Source organism: Myxine glutinosa, chromosome 1 (assembly GCF_964187855.1).
Source record: "Myxine glutinosa chromosome 1, kmMyxGlut1.1, whole genome shotgun sequence".
Classification (NCBI taxonomy): Eukaryota; Metazoa; Chordata; class Myxini; order Myxiniformes; family Myxinidae; genus Myxine; species Myxine glutinosa.
The window spans coordinates 36,313,224-36,335,731 of NC_136261.1; the positions used below are offsets into that span (position 1 = coordinate 36,313,224).

Genomic DNA, 22,508 nt, shown 5'->3' on the forward strand with positions numbered 1-22,508 from the left:
AGTGTCCATATGTTTTATACCTCTCCCACCCCCCCCCCCCCCCAATGCCCTCTCCCTCTCACAGATCTCTCCATGTCTCTCGGTGCCTGCTCTCAAAATAATGTTGTGTTTGTGTCCTTCCTCCTCTCTCCCCATCTTGTCTACCGCTCCCGATGTTATATGTTTTATGTGTGGGTTTGTCTTTCTGTGTGATTAATGTTCGCTCTTTCACGAGCCTCGATCTTGTATACAAAAAAAAAAAAAAAAAAAAATAGCTATGTTGAAATATGTTGAAAAAGTCAAAACTTTACATGGGGTGTACTTACTTACGTGACTGTACAGTGTACATATTATATACATATACATACACGAGGTTTGCTCAAAATCCCATCAATGGTTTGCAAGTTGGTGCAGTAACATTTCTATTTTACCATGGTGAACTTGTAACCATCGACCTTCTGACCTCGAAACCCAAACCATTTATCGTTGCATCATTACTGACAACACAAAACAAAACAAACACATTGCACAAACACAACATTACAAAAAAAAAAAGGCCTTAAAACGATCATTACTGACAACCTGAACACAATGTTCATGGTGCCTTCGCCGACGGAGGCATTAAAAAAAAACAATTGTTGAGTGCAATGTTACAGAAGCAGTTGTGCAAGTTTAATACAGCAAACATTTAATGAAGAGAAAAGCAAATAATTGTCTGAAACAAAGGTCATGGTGCTTGTTTCACAATAATGTTTTCACTGCAAGAGAGTGAGAGAGCACAAGACATTAAATAGATAGAGAACATGACATACCTGTACCAAATTCAGTCACAATCCCATCACAAGTTATCGAGGTAACATTTTTACCTGACATGGCCTCTGACCTTTAAATGTCAAAATCGAATCAGTTCATTTTTGCATCATTATACAAGTTTGGTCAAAATTCCATCACTGGCCCACAAGTTATTACGGTAACAGGAAGTTTTTTTTTTTAACGGAACATGACCTTTTGATCCCAAAATCAAATCCCTTCATCTTTACATCAAAATATATATTTGCACGAAGTTTGACTTTGATCCCTTCAGCCATTCTTAAGTTATCGTGTTAACGAAAAACTATCACGAACGGACAGACAACCCAAAAACAGAATGCCTCTGGCGACTGCATTAGTGGAGGCACAAGAATTACACATTTTAGTCCAGGTGCGTACACAGTACATGCTTTGTTGACGCAAGACGCCACACAACGTGTAGAAAGCAAGCAACGAGCGAGATGAGCACACCACAAACCTCCTCGGCCGTCCAAGGAAGACCGCAGGCACTTGCCACGAAACACAAGGACTCGCGTGCATGCACTCCACTCTTGGCATCACCCAACTTTTCTGGCAGACCCTCAAGAACAATTCGCCCTGAAGTCTTTGAGAAAGATCCTTTCTGTGCCACCAATCCAGCTGCACGTACCTTCAACTGCATCACCTGCACATTCACGGAACTTGGTCACGATCCAAAACAACTGCTCCAATCACAGTCTGCATTTCACAAGTAAACGTGTACTTCTCCGCAGGAGGCCTCTCATCTCAAGTCCACACACACCTGAAAGTTATTGTCTTTCCAGCCAGGTTTCTTAGCGAGAATTCGCACCAGGGCCTGGCACGGCATGTTCGCTTGGTCCGTGTCCTCCACTGCCTGCACAACAAAAAGAGAATGCATCAAAGTGGGGTGGGGAGGAGGAGGGGAACCAAACAAGACGGTAACCAAGAGACTGTCACCTTGATAAACCCTTCCATACTCGCAACTCTCTCTTTCCAGTTATTGCTTTCAAGCTGCTGAATGCAGGAGGCCGAGATAACTGCTGCAGCCTTCGCTTCACACTCTTCCAGCTGGGAGAAAAAGATCAAATGTTAGCCAAAAGTCTGCTCAATCGTTAGAACACAGCCTATAAAATCACACACTGCCAGCTACCGGCCAGACATGGCTGACAAAGGAGTACGTAACCATACCGACAGCTCAGGTTCATTAATCTCTTCCTTGCCCTCTGTAGCTTTTTTGGGTTTTACTGAAACACCTCCGCTCTTCTTCAAACCCCCTCCACCAGATTTTTTGCTTGGACCTGGACCTCCAGACTGAACCACACAAAAAAAATAAAGTCCAAAAGATTAAAACGCTCAGTCTAACGACAATTCAAAACCATCATGACATAGCACTTTCAACATGAACTTAAGCACGTTTTACAAACTGCATTCAATCGCATTCCCAATCGACAACCCAAACACAAGATGACCTTTAAAGCCACCACTAACATGAAGGTAAGATACCTGGCGCTTCTCATCAAACCGAGTGTCACCAGCAGATGAGGACATACAGAAGGTTGGAGGGGGCAGGGGAATGGGGAATATTCTTCCACTGACAAGTCAAGTCTGGGGGACCTTCTCAACAAAATATCGAAAATAAACTAAAATAGCACATCATTTACAATGCTCTCAACTTCTAGTTTTTAATCTATTGTTGAGGCTCACAAAAAGCAGAACAGCACCGAGTAGAGAGCATACCTCCACCTGGTTGGCCATATCACTCAATGGTGAAGAATCACTTTTAAAATTCTACTAGCTGGATCCGGATCTTCACCAAAATTGAATCGATTCTTCCTTATCACACACTCAACGTGTTTTTGAGACATCACGCTTTGTATCGTTTTTTGGCCCCATCCTCCCAATGGTGAAGAATCACTTGAAAAATTAAATAATTCTCATATCCGTATCCGAATCCATATTCAGATCTTCACCAAAATCGAATCGCTTCTTCCTTGTGACACACACAACCTCTCCACCAAGTTTCGTCCAAATCCGTCCACCACCTTTTTAGATATCATGCTATGTATCGTTTTTGGCCCTATCTCCCAATAGTGAAGAATCACTTGAAAAATTCTAGTAGCTGGATCTGAATCTTCACCAAAATCTAATCATTTCTTCCTTATCAGTTATCACATATGCTACATCTCTGCAAAATTTCGTCTTATCAGTCCACATCTTTTTGAGCTATCTTGTTCACAAACAAACAGACAGACAGGGGTGAAAACATAACTTCCATCCACCATTGGTGGAGGAGGTAACAAGAAAGAACGATCATAGATTGCAGACCCTCGCCATGATGTGTTTTTAGTGGTTTTTACGGCCAATGTGTTAAAACAAATATGGCGGCCGAACCACGTGACCAATGACATAATTATTTTTTTTCTGCATCAATTTATCCCTCGACGCTCAAGAAATTTCATCTTCATCAGATGACGTTTTGTACTAGTCCAATTATGACGTCATAATGGACACACATCATTAACAAATGTTATTTCCCATGGAGTTCTTTACAATGAGCCATGTCTCAAATTATTCTATGCAGCACTTTTGGAGATATTAGAGGTGCAAAGTTTTTCGGTTTTTCCAAGAAGGTGCCCATAGCACGTGACCTATGACGTGATAATTATTTTTAAAATTCTACAGGAGGAGGTGCACCTTTGGTGAAAATTTCCTGTCAAGCGGACCAACGGTTGCAAAGAAAATCATTTTTATTCTGTGTGGACAGACAGACAAATGAAAAATCACTCAGAGGGACACTTGGCAAAACAGAACAAAGTAGAATGGCACTCAGTGGAGCATCCTTTTGACACCAAAATTAATTTGTGGTAGAATTCAGTGACCCGATATGCAACTCGTCCTCAAAGTTTAAGTTAATCGGATGAAAATTGACAATTTTAGAAATTTGGCCAATGTTGACCTTTTGGCCGATGTTGATCTCAAAAATAGTTGGTGGTTGGTTTCAGAAAGCTGATATGCAAATCCTATTCAGACTTCAAGTCAATCGGATGAAAATTGAGGATTTTAGAAATTTGAAATTGTTGTTTACCTTGGCTGATGTTGACATTTTGGCCTATGCTGATCTCAAAAATAGTTGGTGGTTGAATTCAGTTCGCCAATCTGTAAATCCTTTTCAAATTTTAAGTCAATCACAGGAAAAGAGGACTTTCTAAATTCGAAAAAAAGTGGTTGACCTTTGGCCTATGGTTACCTTTTGGCCTATGCTGATTTCAAAAATAGTTGGTGGTTGAATTCAGTTCACTTTCAGACCGATCCGATAAGGACGATGGTGCCCCCCTTCGCCAATAGGCGGTGCTCTTGCGTCCGCCATTACTGGGAGGCGTCCCGATCCAAACTTAACTCCAGCTGGCTGCGCCAGCACAACTATCATCGCGATCGTAAATGAAAAGTGTCCGTGATAATCGTTCTCAAGTGTTTCTCGATACGTGTGGAGCGGTTGTGCACACCTGGCACCTGAAGGCACACGATAGAAAGCCCGTTTTCGGCGATATCGCCGGGCGCCGTCGGCGCACGGCCATGCCGCCCTGAAGGCACCTGGCACCTGGGGGTACCCGGTTTCCACTTCCACCTGCACCAAACCTATTTTGTGAGCAACCGCGTACCCTATGCTACGCCATGCCGAGCCCCCTTCCGCCTTAGCCCCGAGTTTCTCGACCACTACGATAACGACTCCTCTGACCGACCCGACAAGGTGCCTGTTCCTTCATCGACTCCTCCATACGGCGAGGTCTTGGCGGCCGTACCACAGCTGGGATTCTTACCTCAGAGTCCACCGCCGCCCGGGCCAGCAACCTCTGGCAACTCTGGCTAGGCCCTGAGTGGCCGCTGCCGAGCCCTAAGTTCCTTGATTACGAGGGTCGCGACTCATCTGGCAGACGCGACTGGGCCTCCGTTCGTTCCTTCATGCGGGAGACCTCACTGGCTCCTTATCGCTTCATCGACTCTTCCATACGGCCAGGTCACAGCGGGTGTATCACTGCCGCCCCGCATGGATTCTTCCCTCAGAGTCCACCTCCGCACGGGCCGACACACCGGCTCCTCACCGGTCATATAGACCGATCCGATAAGGACAATCGGGCCCCCTCGCCGATAGGCGGCGCTCTTGCGTCCGTCATTACTGGGGGGCGTCTCGATCCAAACTGAACTCCAGCTGTCTGCGCCAGCACAACTATCATTGCGATCGTACATGAAAAGTGTCCGTGATAATCGTTCTCAACTGTTTCTCGATACGTGTGGAGCGGTCGTGGACACCTGGCACCTGAAGGCACACGATACAAACCCCGTTTTCGGCAATATCGCCGGGCGCCGAAGGCCCACGGCTATGCCGCCCTGAAGGCACCTGGCACCTGGGGGTACCCGGTTTCCACTTCCACCTGCACCAAACCTATTTTGTTAGCAACTGCGTACCCTATGCTACGCCATGCAGAGCCCCCTTCCGCCTTAGCCCCGAGTTTCTCGACCACTACGATAACGACTCCTCTGACCGACCCGACTAGGTGCCCGTCCCTTTATCGACTCCTCCATACGGCCAGGTCTTGGTGGCCGTAACACAGCCGCTCCGCATGGATTCTTCCCTCAGAGTCCACCTCCGCCCGGGCCGGCCACCTCTGGCAACTACGGCTAGGCCCCGAGTGGCCGCTGCCGAGCCCCAAGTTCCTTGATCACTAGGGTCGCGACTCGTCTGGCAGACCCGACTGGGCCTCCGTCCCTTCGCGCGGGCCGCCTCACCGGCTCCTTATCGCTTCATCGACTCTTCCATAAGGCCAGGTCATGGCGGGTGTATCACTGCCACCCCGCATGGATTCTTCCCTCAGAGTCCACCTCCGCGCGGGCCGCCACACCGTCCCCTCACCGGTCGTATAGCTCGGTGGACCGGCCGTGTCGTCCACGATTCCATCTTCACCGATGAATCTAACAAACAAATATATTTTGTATCGATATTCTTTCGGCAAAGTGAACTGAGCCCGGTAACTGCATGTAATCTGAACGCTGGAGAGCAAGCCGAATGAAGCGGACGCCTCCCACCTATGGCGGCGTCTATAGAGGGCACCCGTCCATTGAACCCTCCGTCAGATCGGTCTATATGTAAATCCTATTCAAATTTCATGTCAATCGAATGAAAATTGAGGATTTTAGAAATTCAAAAATAGTGGTTGATCTTTGGCCTATGTTGACCGTTTGGCCAAAGCTGACCTCAAAAATAGTTTGTGGTTGAATTCAGTTAGCCGACATGTAAATCCTATTCAAATTTCAAGTCAATCGGATGAAAATTGAGGATTTGAGAAATGTGAAATTGCTGTTGACCTTTGGCCTATGTTGACCTTTTGGCTTATGCTGATCTCAAAAATAGTGGGTGGTTGAATTCAGTTCGCTGATGTGAAAATCATATTCAAATTTCAAGTTGATCGGATGAAAATTGAGGATATTAGATATTTGAAAAAAGTGGTTGACCTTTGGCCTATGTTGATTTTTTGACCTTTTGCCCTCAAATACATATATGATTGTCGGACCACGAACTCTACCATTTGGTGAAGTTTCGTGAAGATCGGTTTCAAATTGTGACCTGTAGGCAAGTATATGTGAGCGGACAGACAATCAAACACACACACAACACAACAAGGAGTGATCAACATACTTGCAAATGTTTTTTTTTTTTTGCCAAGTTGCAAACGAGAGGTTCCAGGGAACCTGAACTCAACTGGTCTATATCAATATGGTTAGAATATGTATAATAGAACCACAAACGATATAGTTTATATGTGCTAAAGAGGTGCAGTAACGTTGAAGGTATCTCATGTTTAAACAGGAAACTAGAAAAAATTGAGTTTTAAGTGAGGCATGAAAAGTAAAACTACAATTACTTTTCTCAGATTTCAGACGAATTTATTTAGAAAGACTTGGTCAAACAATATACAGTCATGTGAAAAAGTAAGTACACCCCATGTAAAGTTTTGACTTTTTCAACATATTTCAACATACAGCTATTTGATCGTCATTTCAACAATACTGATAGATAAAGGTGATATAATATAACAAATATCATGAAATATTTACATTTTCTTGTCCATTGTATAATTTAAATAAACATAAATGCAAATTTCGCATGTGGAAAAAGTAAGTACACCCTTGGCTCTAATAGGTGGTATTGCCCCCTTTGGCAGAAACAACCTCAAGTAGGCGTTTCTTATGACTGTCTACCAGTCTCTGACATCGACTGGGAGAAATTTTTGCCCTCTCCTCCATGCAGAATTCTTTCAGCTGTGCGATGTTTGAGGGGTTTTTTGCATGCACAGCTCGTTTCAAATCCCCCCACAACATCTCGATGGGATTTCGATCTGGGCTTTGACTTGGCCATTCCAGAACCCTCCATTTCTTTCTTTTCAGCCATTCCTTGGTGGATTTACTGGTATGTTTAGGGTCATTGTCATGTTGCAAGGTCTACCTTCGGTTGAGCTTCAACTCTCCGACAGATGGCCTCACTTTATCCTCAAGCACCCTCAGGTACAATGAAGAATTCATAGTGGATTATATGATGGTGAGCTGCCCAGGCCCTGATGCAGCAAAGCTGCCCCAAACCATAATATTTCCACCACCATGCTTTACAGTTGGTAGCAGGTTCTTGTGGTCAAATGCTGTCTTTGGTTTTCGCCAAACATGTCTTCTGGTACTGTGGCCAAATAGCTCGACCTTTGACTCATCTGTTCAGAGCACATTGTCCCAGAAGTGCTGGTCTTGGCCTCGGTGTTCATTGGCAAACTTTAGTCTTGCCCTGATGTTCTTTCTGGACAGCAAAGGTTTCCTCCTGGCACACCTCCCATGTAGATCAAATTTGTGCAGCCTCTTTCTAATGGTAGACTCGTGCACTTTGACATAAACAATGGCAAGAGCTACCTGTAGGTCCCGTGATGACATTCTGGGGTTCTTAGAGACTTCTTTCAGCATCTTGCGGTCTGCTCTCGGGCTGAACTTGCTGGGGCGGCCTGGCCTGAACAAGTTGGCAGTTGTTTGGAATCTTCTCCACTTGTAGATGATCTTCCGGACAGTCGAATGATTGATTTCAAATTGTTTGGAGATCTTTTTAAATCCCTTCCCAGACTCGTAGGCATCTATAAACATCTTTCTGAAGGCCTCAGAGAGCTATTTTGATCCCGGCATGGTGACGTCGCACACTTCAACAAAGAGCAAACCAAACTAAATGTCTGAGGTTTAATCAGACAGGTTCCTCCAAGATCCTCTCCAACGATGTTCTAATCATTTGCACCTGAGCTGGTGCACCTGATTCTAATTTTAGGTATTTGAAGTAGTGATAAATGTAGGGGTGTACTTACTTTTTCCACATGCGAAATTTGCATTTATGTTTATTTAAATTATACAATGGACTACAAAATGTAAATGTTTCATGATATTTGTTATATTATATCACCTTTATCTATCAATATTGTTGAAATGAAGATCAAATCGCTGTATGTTGAAATATGTTGAAAAAGTCAAAACTTTACATCGGGTGTACTTACTTTTTCACGTGACTGTACATGTATGGTATTGAATCAAGATATGTTGAATATTTCAATAGATGTGTTCAACAGGTTCGATTCATTGTGGTCATGAAGTAAGTTCACATTCAAATCTCCAACAAGAACCAAATTATCTTCCATGGAAACTAATGGGAGAAGTTGATTTGAAAGCACTTCTTTCAGTCTCTGAAGTGAACACTGAGGGCTGGAATACATAGCAATTACTGTCGCATCAAGATCTCCTGTATTCAAATCGATACAAAGAAACTCAATGTTTTGGTCAGTGAAGTGATGAGTTTCACTTCGGATTAATTCATTTTTCACGTACATCATTAATCCTCTGTGAGGCCGACTGTCACGGTTGGCAAAAATGGATTTTTCAATATGGCCGCCCTGCCGCGCCCATTTTTGGGCGTGCAACGCCCAAATGCAATCCCAAACTAGTTTATGTCTTAAAGATGCCGCATAACAAAGTTTCATCAAATTTAATCAATATTTGTGACTTTTAGAGCGAAGACGTCGAATTGTTTACAGATGACAGACAGACAGACAGACAGACAGACAGACAGACACTGGGTGTCGACAAAAACTCAGCTGGACATAGTCCAGTTGTTAAAAATACACTTGCATAGTGTTAAGGCTAAAAAGTGGCTGTTTTCTTAACAACCATTCATCAGAAAACATCAGCTGACTTGGATTTTTGACCTTTACACAATGGCATTATTTTTGAATAACTGCACCTGGATATGTAGGTTACCGGATTTGTCTATACTAGCAAGGAACCTGTCTTTATGGACAGGTTAATTCCCCCACCTGTACGACATCTGTGGCATGTTTTAATATCCTCGACAGACGTGGGAAACAAACGCCACCTGGGAGCCAGCATCACACGGTTTGTTTGGTTTTCAACCGAGTAATGTACCTCAACAAAGTATGCACCATTACAAAGGTGAGACAAACAGATTCTGAGCTCACGTTACATCACATGGGGTTGTACAGCTGGCTGTCATTCCTACATACAGACATGTGCAGTGCATTCAGAAAGTATTCAGACCCCTTCACTTTTTTCACATTTTGTTATGTTGCAGACTTTTGCTGAAATCGCTTAAATTCATTTTTTCCCTCATCAATCCACACTCAATAGCCCATAATGACAAAGAGAAAACAGGATTTTAGAAAGTTTTGCAAATTTATTAAAAAGAAAAAACTGAAATATCACATTGACGTAAGTATTCAGACCCTTAACTCAGTACTTAGTTGAAGCACCTTTGGCAGCAATTACAGCCACGAGTCTTCTTGGGTATGACGCGACAAGCTTTGCACACCTGGTTTTGGGGATTTTCTGCCATTCTTCTCTGCAGATCCTCTCAAGCTCTGTCAGGTTGAATGGGGACCGTCGGTGGACAGCCATTTTCAGGTCTCTCCAGAGATGTTCGATTGGGTTCAAGTTAGGGCTCTGGCTGGGCCATTCAAGGACCTTCACAGAGTTGTCGCTAAGCCACTCCTGCGTTGTCTTGGCTGTGTGCTTAGGGTCATTGTCCTGTTGGAAGGTGAACCTTCGGCCCAGTCTGAGGTCTTGAGCGCTCTGTTTCGGGTTTTCATTAAGGATATCTCTGTACTTTGCTCCGTTCATTGTTCCCTCAACCCTGACCAGTCCCACAGTCCCTGCTGCTGAAAAACACCCCCACAGCATGATGCTGCCACCACCATGCTTCACCGTTGGGATGGTATTGGGCAGGTGATGAGCGGTGCCTGGTTTCCTCCAGACATGACGCTTAGAATTGAGGCCAAACAGTTCAATCTTGGTTTCATCAGACCACAGAATCTTGTTTCTCAGTCTGCGAGTCCTTTAAGGTGCTTTTTTTTGCAAACTCCAAGCGGGCTTTCATGTGTCTTTCCCTGAGGAGAGGCTTCCGTCTGGCCACTCTGCCATAAAGCCCAGATCAGTGGTGTTGCAGTGATGGTTGTCCTTCTGGAAGTTTCTCCCATCTCCACACAGGATCTCTGGAGCTCAGCCAGATTGACCATCGGGTTCTTGGTCACCTCTCTTACCAAGGCCCTTCTCCCCCGATTGCTCAGTTTGGCCGGGCGGCCAGCTCCAGGAAGAGTCCTGGTTGTTCCAAACTTCTTCCATTTAAGAATTATGGAGGCCACTGTGCTCTTGGGAACCTTCAATGCAGCCGAAATTTTTTTGTAGGCTTCCCCAGATCTGTGCCTCGACACAATCCTGTCTCTGAGCTCTGCAGGCAGTTCCTTCGACCTCATGGCTTGGGTTTTTGCTCTGATATGCATTGTCAGCTGTGAGACCTTATATAGACAGGTGTGAGCCTTTCCAAATCATGTCCAATCAATTGAATTTAGCACAGGTGGACTCCAATCAAGGTGTCGAAACATCTCAAAGATTATCAAGAGAAATGGGAGGCACCTGAGATAAATTTCAAGTGTCATAGCAAAGGGTCTGAATACTTATGTCAATGTGATATTTCTGTTTTTTCTTTTTAATAAAATTGCAAAACTTTCTAAAATCCTGTTTTCTCTTTGTCATTATGGGGTATTGAGTGTAGATTGATGAGGGAAAAAATGAATTTAAACGATTTCAGCATAAGGCTGCAACATAACAAAATGTGAAAAAAGTGAAGGGGTCTGAATACTTTCTGAATGCACTGTATATTTAAGACCACAAGGTATCCTTGATTAACTGTGGGTCATTGCTAGCCAGTAGGTTGGTCAAATTAATTGCTTGGAGTTAGCTTTAGAATTAGGAATTACTGGAAATGGTTGTGTTTGGCAGAGAAGTCGGTGGGGAATGGGTCGAATTAAGCAAAGGCACAACTAATCAAATTGATTGCTTCTGTTCCACAATTTCCTTGCAAGATCGCAGCAGCATATGAGAATAAAATGAAATCCTAACATGACCACAAAATAACATTTTTTAATGTAATGCATTATTGAAACTCACCTTGGTGGAGCTGGCAAGCTTCGCTGCTTTGGCAGTTTTACCACCATCTATATTGACAGCAACCTTTGCACCATGGACCTTATGGGCCACAGTTTGCACTTTTCCACCACCACTCACAAGCTCCACCCTTTCAGCACACTCCTTGATCTGTTGGTGGACATGCACACTTGGTAAATAGATCTGTATTGTAAAACAGGAGTGACTGTCTGTCTGTTCCCAAACTAATCCCTCAGTTTTGGGGGTAGCCCCGCCAAACCTTATGTGGAACATTGTGGGGTCCCAGTGGATGTTGTAAGGTAGGTTGAAGGTTTCATAAATCCCTCAATAAAATTATGATTTTTAAATACTCGAATCCAAGCTGCTCTGAATCCAGAAGTGAACACGCCGATAGAGCTGGTTTGATAATATCCCAATACAATCGTCATTTAACACAGTATTTTGTTATCGTATCAATTTGTGATTGGAATGATGCCGTTTGGAATTGAGTGAATACAATTAAGATTTTGCATTTCCAACCGTGCAGAACTGCCCTATCCGGATGTAACATCAGCATGGATTTAAATATTTGTTTATGTCACGAGTGTTGGTAAAAGTTTATTTTTTATATTAATGCCATTTAATTTGTGATTTGAGTTATGCTGTTTGGAATGAAAAGAGATATTGAGTTCAAATGAATGAGGAAATGACATGAGGGTTTGTATTTTCTAACCGTGACATTCACGGATCGCCAAATGCAGATTCGCTATTGACTGGGTATAGAACCATTCAAACAGGTACGTTTTATGTGCAAGTCCTTCACGAACCGGCTGTCAATGCTTGATGTTCGACTACAAGTGGCACAGGAATGTGGAATTCATTAGATCTATGGTTTAGCATTCACCGTTTCCACATGGTTTGTTTGCTTCCGGCTTCACACCTGTGTGTAGCACAGGTACCTCGCTAGTCTCCAATAAAGGTCCCGGCCTTGGCCGTTGTCATACTGTTATGTTTTTGGGGTAAGGATGAAATACCTTAGTCGAGATAGAATCGTGTAGGTTTAGAATGCTCTGAGTGTCGAAGAATAAGAACCCACCTCAATGTAAATCAAGTTAGGCCGACTGTCCGGGTAAGATCATATATGTGTCTCCATACGAGGGGTGGAGCTATGCTAATTAGGTAGGGCCTAAGGATAACCCCCAGTGTGTTATTACCCTGCGATTTTTTCCCTTAGTTGTTATTGAATCACAAAGGGCCGCCACCCACAATAACTACAACGATCGCACTGTAAATGGACTCCATTCGCTCAGAACGCCGCCAGGGCTAACCAACACCCAGCACATTTGCACACAAGCCACCACCTCACGGCCTTCAACGTCATCTGACCGTTCCCGAGAGATTAGAATACCCCCCCCCCCCCCACCCCCAACATATCGTAACAGGAAGGCCACGCCCCGGCCTCCGTGATCGAGTAGAGCTCGGTGAGTGGACAGAGTGTGACATGAGCGTGGAACATTCGGAAGGAGGCAAAAATATGAGTCTCGCCATCTCTTTCTCTTTCTTTCTTTCTCTTTCTGGCTCTCATCACGAGTGGATGCTGTGGTTTCGGGTGCGCTGGTGAGTAAACATGTTGGGGGCTTTGGGACTGTTTTCAACATGAAAGGAGGAGGTGTTGGTTGACGGTGGTGCCCTGCAGAGGAGGGGGTTGTGAGCGAAACAAAGAGGGATCCTGCCTGCTTGCCTCACGCCAGTGGCTGGCTGCGATTCCGCGCCATTTTATGCGTTTCCTGCGCAGTGGTTCGAGGCGACGACCAGCAGCCTTACCAGCCATTTGGGGGCGCAAAGCTGAGTTCGGCCGATTATAAAAGGGATTTTATTTTTACTTTCATTTTTCCCTTGTTTGTATATGAGTCTGAGGGGAGACGTCTCAACTTAGGAATTTTAGTTTTACCTCACCTTTCATTGTTACTTGCATTTCTTTTCATTAAATTATTATTTGTCGAATCTTACTTTTCTTGTATTGTGGATTTTTCTGTCCCGTCTGTCTGTGGGGATCGGATAACCCCTGCGTGTGTTCCCGATCAGGTAAGACCACAAACTTTCCCGCGCATGTCACTACCGCAAAGTTGGGTATACGCCTCGGAGTTAAAGCCTGTTTTGGCCATTAGCCCTCTTGGGGTCTTAACCCCGGGACACGACAACCACTCAACACAGCCACACAGGTCATCAAGAATGTCCGCATAGCACAATGGAGGTCACATGATTCATTCCGTTTTGTATAGATCGACACATTTCATGCTCCCATCCTCGCAATGAGCTCCTTTAGATACCAACTTTTGTTGAATTGGGATGCCTGCATTAGTCTGTACTAATATGTAAATGTATAACGATCTCTCACATCCTCGGCACAAATGTGAAAATATGTACCACCTCCTTAACATTGGAAGGATAAAATAGCTAAGTAAACAAAAGCTCCTCACCTTTTCAAGCTTGAGCTTGTCCACATCACTGAGGAAGGGGCCCATTAAACGGTCGCCAACTACCTTGAGTGCTGTACCGAGAGCTTCATAGGCAGCATCTCGAACCTCCGGTGCAGGCTCGCCTACTTGCTACACGCAGGAATGGAAAGAACAATAGTTTGCGCTTAAGCTGCTTTAACAGTCCAGTTCACAACATGTCTTATGGCGAGAAAAAGCAAGAAAATTAGGCCACAAAACTGGCAACCAGAGGGCTCACCTTGAGTAGACAGATGCAGAAAGGTTTAAGCTGAGCCTTGGGAAGGGTGGCGGGGGTACAGTAGCGGAATGAGCGAGCAAGGAACAGAGATGTCTGCTGCTTTACGTTGGGGTTCTTGCTGTCCATCACAGAAAGGATGTCCTCACTCATAGCAGCCAGAGTTGTCTAAGTACAAACAAACACAGAATTGAGCATTATAGAGTGTCAGCATGCATGCACGCCCTAAATAAAAGTTAATATTTGTGCACATCGACTGCATTTGGATGAACCAGAGTTGAGAAGAAATATCAAAGTTAAAGAAAAAAAAAAAATCCATGGGATGAAACTTTTACGTACTAAAAAGAATCTCAGACATAATGCATTCACCAACCTCACTACAAATGGAAAACAAGGACATGGGGGAGGGGGGGGGGGGGGGGGAACTTGCCGTAATATTTTAGTCGCAAATTTGTTTGGTCGTGATGACACAAAATGCCGTAATATTTTATCCAGTACTGCTAAAGGGAAGGGTTTTTGAAAGTGCCAAAAAGGCTATTTGTGTTCTACAGTGTTTGAGCATCTCATTAAATTGAAATAAAATAGATTTAAGGCTGAAAAAAAAAATGAACAGAGAAAAGAAAAGAAAAAAGAATTTTGTGAAGGTTTTATTGCCACTGATGCAGCGTCTTTTACATCTTATTTAATATGTGATATTAGCTCATGCTTGTCGTTGGTGTCCTTTATGACATCTTCAAAAACAGCACGTTTCCAGTTTGGAATGATTTTCAATTTTGTTTGAAGGCCAGATAGGTAGGCAGACAATACAAAATTTCCTCACTCCTCTGCACATGCATACCCACCTTCAGATGCCATTTTTCCCCACAGAGCAGGGGTTGGCCTTTTTGGGGCACCATGGTCCCATTTTTGAAGCAATGTTTTATGGCCAGATGCCCTTCCTGCCACCAACCCTGTTAGTCGCCTCTTGCGACACACAGGGAATTACCAGTGAATTGGTACTCAATTTTCCGACCTCAGAAGGATGACAGGCTGAGTCAACCCCCTTGCGTTAATTCAGCGATTGACCAGGATTCGAACCCAGGATCCTAGGATCCCAAGCCGGCGCCCTAACCGCTAAGCCAAAACCAGGCTACTCTGCACATGCATGATCGTAACAAATTCAGAGTCTATCACAATCTGCCGGTTAGTTTTCCGATTTGTGTTCAAAACACAACATTCAATTAAAAGAAAGTTGTTCCTCAATCATAAATCGACATTTGTGGACAGACAGACATGACCAATTGCTTAACCCCGTTTTCGCTTCGCACACCGTGACCCTAAAATCGAATCGGTTTATATTTACCTTATTATACGTACCTGAATCAAGTTTGACTTGGATCCCTTCAGCCGTTCTCAATTTATCGCAGAAACGAAAACCTATCATGGACAGACAGACGGCCACCCCGAAAACATGATCCCTCCATTGACGGAGGCATAAAATCACCCTTTACGGTAGTAGAATAAGACAATCTACTATATATGGTGGAGACTGGGAGGGTGGCGAATCACTGATATCCAGAGGGTTCCACCTTGCTGCGACGTGAAGGCTTCTGTCGGCTGTTGAGATGACCATTTTCCTCCCTCCCAAAAAAGCATCAATGGTGGACTGCTTGCTGCTCTCCCTCTTATTTTCTCTACAAATTTCATAGCACAGAAGACTTTCCATTATATTTATATAACCGATGACATAACAGCGAGTTATAGCTGAATAATCAGGATGTTCTGTGAAGCATTGTTATACAATTAATATTGCCATTATGTCACGTTAACCGGGACCACGTTTAGCGGGGACACCGCGTATATCAATATCCTACACTTATTGGGAAAGACGTTCTACAAAATCAAAACATATTTAATTGCATCCGTTTATCAACCTTAACAGATTATTGTGCAATCATTTGTTTCTAATGAGAATATAAAACAAGTATAGAAACAAAGTACACTGCCCCCATGCCAAATAAATAACATATCCTCCAGCTCACGGCACAAAGACAGAGTATTGGGAGGGAGAGATGTCCAATAAATTGATCGATCAATTGCGTAATTAAATAAATAATTAATAATCGGGAAATAATTAATTTCATAATCAATTGGCTATTAGCATACCTAAATCACAAGTGTTTCATCCGAAGCTGTAACTTTATGAAAATTAATTAAATAATCAATTAATCAAAAAGTAAATAATTAATTGATTCATCAATAAATCAAAAATATCCTTTATAGCCAAATCACATGGTCACTGTCATGTCCATATTGTTACATGCTCCTCCACCGACCCCCTGGTCACGGTGTACCTCCAAGCCCCGAGAGGGGTCATGGCAGAAAAATGTGTTATTCTGTATGTCAAAGATCAATGGGGAAGCCACACCAATTGTTACTCACAAATATTGTATTAAGATCACACAAGAATAACAGTACAACAATAATAGTTATCAAAAGTACAATCAATATATGTCCTATGATGGTACCATCAGTTTCGTAATATATAACTCACTGTGCTCCAAGTGAGCGGAAAGAAGAAGATTCCCAATGTCTCTAATTCCGGCTTCAAGCCAAAGTGGATTCGCTCCAGCGATCGTCGGATCAATGTCCAATCGAGACCAGAATTCCGTTGGGTTGGCAGTTACAGTCCTGCTGCCAAAGCTGTGCAAAGCCACCCTCCAGGGGACTGGGAAATCCAAAGGCGCCCTCCAGGCGACTGGGAAATCCAAAGGCGCCCTCCAGGCGACTGGGAAATCCAAAGGCGCCCTCCAGGCAACTGGGAAATCACACCCTCGGGTATGGACGTTCCGCGGCTCACAGTCGGCGAACCTCCGATTTACCTTCAAAATCCGCGTTGCGCACACACACACACACACCAGATACGTCTGAATGCAGTGAAAACGGCAGAAGTCAAGCAAAGAAAAACCTTGCGCGATGCGCAAAGGCTGCTATGCAGCAAAGGAAACCTTGCTCGACGTGCAAAGCGCGCGAGTCAAAATGGCCGACGGCCCGTTCTCGAGACGCAACGACCCGACGATGATTCTCTCTGGAATCGATCGCAAAACCTGACACGCAGGTTAATCTGTCACAGCGATAACCACTCTGTCGCAGAAATCCCTTTCCTGGGAAACCCAAAGTTCACTCGTGACTCTTGCTCGCCAAAGTTCGCTCCAGACCGCAAAGCAACGATGCTTCTTGTCCGACTCCACTCGCTCCGCCTTCTTTTTCTCTTCTTCCTCTTCGTCGTCAGGTTCCCGATCTGGTTTCTGGTTTCTTTTAACTCCAACTTTTTCACCTTTTGAAAACAGTTCATAAACAACAAACCTTTTGAAAACAATAATAGTACAACAACATACACAACATGCATTTTAAAGGCCATTTTCCCTGCGAGAGCGGGGGTTAGCCTTGCGGTCTCCATGACAAACTTCTCCATTTTGCCCTATTTTCTGCATCTCTCCTTGTTAACCCCCTTGCCCGCATTTCTTCTTCCACCATATTTAGCCAAGTCTTTCTAGGTCTTCCCTGTCCTCTACTTCCTTCTACATTCATTTCCATCACTCTTCTCAACCAGTCACTTTCATCCTTCCTCAACACATGACCAAGCCCATCTCAACCTGTTCCTCTTCACAGCATCAATCACAGGCTCTATTCCCATCATCTTTCACAATTCATTATTTGTCTTCCTCTCTCTCAACGATACTCCGCACATCCATCGAACCATTCACATTTCCACCCTTTCCAACCTTCGTTGATTACCCATGTCTCACTCCCATAAATCATAACATTTCTCACACATGCAGCATACACCTTTCCCTTCAGCTTCAATGACACCCCTCCTCATCAGCATGCCAATCAGTTCCTGAAACTTCTTCCATGCACATCTCACTCGAGCAACCGTTGCCGAGTCTGATCCACCTTCTCCATTCAGCATGTCTCCGAGGTAGCAAAATGTTTTCACACCTTCCAGCTTCACGCCGTCTCCAAGATCCAACTCAACATTTCCTCCATCTGCAGCTCCCTCTGGGCACACCTTACATTTGAATGTAGCTGCCACACTGGTTAATGACCCTCTCAGACCACTACATTTTTGATGAACCCACTCAGCGCACATTGTACATTGAATGGAGTTCACTCTGACACCCTTCCTACACAGAGCACAGGGCCACTTCCCAGTTCTTTCCACCTCACCATATGCTTTACCACTTGCCATCACCATCGCCTTTCCGATATTCACCTTCAGACCTTTTGTCTCCATACATTCCTTCCACTTGTTCATCTTTTCCTTCAGTCCATCCATACTTTCCGCAATCAACACCAGATCATCTGCATACAACAACTCCCATGGTAAACCCTCCTTTACGTTCTGAGCCAGCACCTCCATCACAGCGACAAATAGTAGTGGACTTAGTACCGACCCCTGATGCACTCCCACCTTAACCTGAAACTCACCACTGTTCCCGTCCTTCGTCCTTAAAGCTGTGCGCGCTGTTTTGTACATTGCCATCACTACTCTGATCAACCATTCCTCCACTCCTAACTTCCTCAATGCCCATGTCAATACTTTGCTTGGAACCCCATCGAATGCTTTCTCCAGATCAACAAACCCAAGAAACAACTTCTTCCTCTTCTCCATGTACTTCTCCTGCAACTGCCTCACAATGAAAAGCGCGTCTGTCGTTCCTCTTCCTGGCATAAATCCAAACTGCATTTCGTCGATCTTCACTTTCTTCCTTATCCTCCTCTCCAACACCCTTTCCAATACCTTCATTCCATGCTCCAATAACCTTATTGCTCGGTACAAGCCACACTCCAGAGGGTCACCTTTCCCCTTGTATAGAGGGACGAGGGTACTCAGTTCTCAATCCACTGGAATGCGGCCTTCTTTCACCACCAGATTACAGATCTCTGTCATTCTCTTCACACCCCAACTTCCTGCTGCCTTCAACATATCTCCCACGACTCCCGTCGGCCCTCCCGCTTTTCTACTCTTCATTGCTTTTATCGCTTCCTCAACTTCCTTCTCAGTGATCTTCTCTGCCGGTCCTAAAACTGGGTTACTCTCTATGTTGCCATCCCATTCATTTTCTGTATTCAACAGCATTTCCATATATCTTTTCCATCTTCCTTTAATTCCATCTGGGTCGACAACGATTTGTCCCACTTCATCCTTCAAACAACTCACCCCCATCACATCACACCTCTCTTTCGCTATCTGCTTTGCAATCCTGAATACTGCTCTCTGACCCTCTTCCGAATCCAAGCGTTCTCCGAACATTTTCCTCCATGCCTCCTGCGCCTTTGCTACCTCTTTCTTTGCAGCCTTCTTGGCTGCCTTATAACTTTCATGCTCTGCCTTTCTGCCCCCATACCCTTCGCCTTCTGCCACTCCTTGAACTTCTTCCTCTTCTCGTGAATCCTCTTTCCAACTTCATCATCCCACCACCATGTTTCCGAGGGCCTCGGTGGTCCTTTTGTCCATCCACATACCTCACCATCGGCTCCCAACAGACTAGCTTTCATTGACATCCAACCACTTTCAAACTCAACCACATCATCCTCGACCCTACTCAGCCTCTCTTTTAATGCCTCCCTTACTGTCACCTCTTTCAACCAATAATAGTACATGGAATCAAAAATGTTTACAGTGGATGAAAACCACCACAACGGAAGTTACAAATCCGTAACACTTCCCCCCCTCAAGAAAGAAAGTTTAAACATAGTGAAAACTTTCTTTGCAGGCAAAAATTGTTTTAACAAACAAAAGTAAAACTCACACCCAAATCATCAATTCACGTGAGCAACAATAACTTATATTTTCCAAAAATAAAGCAACAAAACTTCCAAACAACCTACAGAAATTTCCAAAGTTAGTTCACTCTGGACAAAGCATCAGCAACGACATTGTCCCTGCCCTTTACATGCTCAATTTCCAAGTTGAACTCCTGCAAAGCCAAACTCCATCTCATCAACCTCTGATTTTTATTTTTCATTTTTTGAATGAAGGTTGAGGGGTTGTGATCAAAAAATCCAATACAAAGCAAATCTATAGCACTTTTTGAAGGAGGCCGAGCGGAGAGCCAGGTTTCATGGTGGTTGGGTGGTGAGGCCTGGAAGTATTCACTACATGGACGCCTTTAGGAATGTGGAGTTCACGGTTAATCCGTGTAGGAATCTTGGCTCGGCTGCTCCGCAGCATTCAGTGCTTCAAACTCTTCCTAAGTTTCATAATGATCACGGTTGGAGCGCTTGTCGCTGTAGTCACGTGAATAGCGGTCTCCTTCGCGGCCACTACCCTGATAATCATCCCTTCGGGAGCTGCCGTAACTCTGGGAGCCTACATCGTAATCTCGACTGCGGCCACCACCAAAACTACTACTCCCACCCCGGGAGCCATAAACACCCCTGAAACTACCTCCACGTTTTCCTCCTCTGTAGCCCCCTCGACGCCCATGGCCTGCCTTCTCTACTGTTATGGTCCGACCATCCAAATCCTTGCCATTCAAATCCTTTTCTGCATCTTTGGCGTCCTTTGTGTTTTCAAACGTGAAAGCCAAACCCTCTCGACTTTTGGGTCTCCCTGTCTCTTATCAGCAGCACTTCCAAGAGTGGTCCATATTTGCCGAACACAGAGTCCAGAACATCTTCCCTTGTGTTGAAGTTCAGTCCACCGACAAAGAGCCTGCCAACATTGCCTCCATCCCAGACTTGTGTGTGCTGACACTCAGTTTCAGAGTACTTGACAAGAAGTGTCTGTGCAAAGCGTGACGTCAGGACCTTCCTCTTCTCTTCAGAGCGCTTCCTACCCATAGCAGGAGTCGCGGTACAGGATGGAAAGATACCCGGAATCTTCTGCTCTAACTGTGCGGTGTTATTTTCCATACTCGGCTTTTCAACAAACATCGGATTACCAGAAACTTGACCACCGGCCAAATCATTCCCGATAACAAAAGAGACTCCCTCTACAGGAAGAGTGGCTTGTCAACCTACGGTGACCGGTCCTGACACCAAATCAGACTTCAAATGGATGACATGAAGTGGAGCTTTAACATAGCCACCAACGCCCTGTAAGAGAACACTAACACCAGTTGCCGTCTTCTCTGACAATGGCAAAATGCCTTCAAGCATCAAAGATTGATGTGCTCCTGTGTCCCTCAATACCCTAACAGGTCTCTGGTTAGTCAAGTCTCCATCCAGTGACACAAACCCCTCGGAAATAAAATGTTTGTAACCCTCTTGAACAAGGTCATTCTGTGATGCCATAACTTTGGCATGGGAACCTTCACAAGGCACTGTCCTCCAAGGACGATTTCTCGCATTTGCCAATGCATTCGGAGTTGTACTAGTCTGACTCCGCTCCTGATTTTTCCTTTTCAGGGCATAACATTGGGACATCAAATGTCGAGGTTTCTTGCAAAAAGCACAAGTAGGCCCGGAGGAAAAACTCGTGGTCTGCCTCGAGCCCCCCGGAAAATAAGTCTGTCTTGGAACTGTTGTCTTCTGATCCCTAAAAGTCGCGGAATCAGATTTGTCCTCATAGTCATCTCTCGGCCGCCTCTATGAATATTTGTTCTCCGCACCTGATTTACCATAACTCCCCTGGCTAACTCTAGGCGGGAAGTTAGGTTTGTGGAACCCCATCCTGTGTGTCAAGGCATCGTCATCTGCCACGGTTGCTGCCTCATACAACTCTGGTACTTTCTATTCATCCAGATGTACTTTAATGTCCGCGTGGACACACTGTTTGAATTCCTCCACCAAGATCAATTGTCGCAACAGTTTGAAGTCTTTCCCAATCCCCTTCGAATCACACCACCGATCAAACATGGTTTCCTTCATTCTGGCAAACTCCACATGGGTCTCACTCTCCCTCTTCCTGGCATTCCGGCATTTTTGCCGGTAAGCTTCAGGGACCAATTCATAGGCTTTGAGAATGGTTTTCTTCACTATCTCATAATCTGCACATTGGTCAATCGGTAAAGCCGAATAGATATCTTGAGCTTTACCCACCAGAACACTTTGCAATAACATAGTCCAGGACCCCACAGGCCCTTTTAGCATTTGAGCCACTTTCTCAAAGTGTAAAAAAAACTTGGCTACCTCCTTTTCATTGAAGGGTAGAACCAGCCTCACATGCCTACCAACATCCCATGTGTTCTGACTAGTTGTCGAACTAGCCGGCATGGATACGACTTCTCTCCGTTCTCCCATTAATTCAAGCTCCTTGAGTTTAACTTCCTTCTGATACTCCATGTCACGTTCCTTTAACTCCCTTTCGGCTCTCCTTTCTCGGCTCTTTCCTTTGCTCTTCTTTCTTCGAGTTCCCTTTCAGTTCTCCTTTCCTCTGTTCTTCTCTCCTCGAGTTCTCGTTCCTGTTCTACTCTTCTTTCCTCGAGTTCTCTTTCCTGTTCTACTCTTCTTTCCTTGAGTTCTCTTTCAGCTCTCCTTTCCTCTGCTCTTCT

General features: G+C 44.6%; 2 protein-coding genes across 2 annotated transcripts in view; one reads left to right on the plus strand and one right to left on the minus strand.

The window, feature by feature from the left end:
- The window catches only part of LOC137414448 (uncharacterized), a 368,155-nt gene that overhangs the window by 256,696 nt on the left and 88,951 nt on the right, over positions 1-22,508 (plus strand). The window lies entirely within an intron of this gene.
- The window catches only part of CKAP5 (cytoskeleton associated protein 5), a 138,451-nt gene that overhangs the window by 106,074 nt on the left and 9,869 nt on the right, over positions 1-22,508 (minus strand). The window contains exons 7-13 of the mRNA XM_078770985.1: positions 14,032-14,196; positions 13,776-13,904; positions 11,320-11,466; positions 1,978-2,100; positions 1,747-1,857; positions 1,571-1,663; positions 1,268-1,453 (exon numbers count right to left, since the gene is read on the minus strand). Coding sequence (XP_078627111.1) covers positions 1,268-1,453; positions 1,571-1,663; positions 1,747-1,857; positions 1,978-2,100; positions 11,320-11,466; positions 13,776-13,904; positions 14,032-14,196 — 954 coding nt within the window. The remainder of the gene's footprint in view (positions 1-1,267; positions 1,454-1,570; positions 1,664-1,746; positions 1,858-1,977; positions 2,101-11,319; positions 11,467-13,775; positions 13,905-14,031; positions 14,197-22,508) is intronic.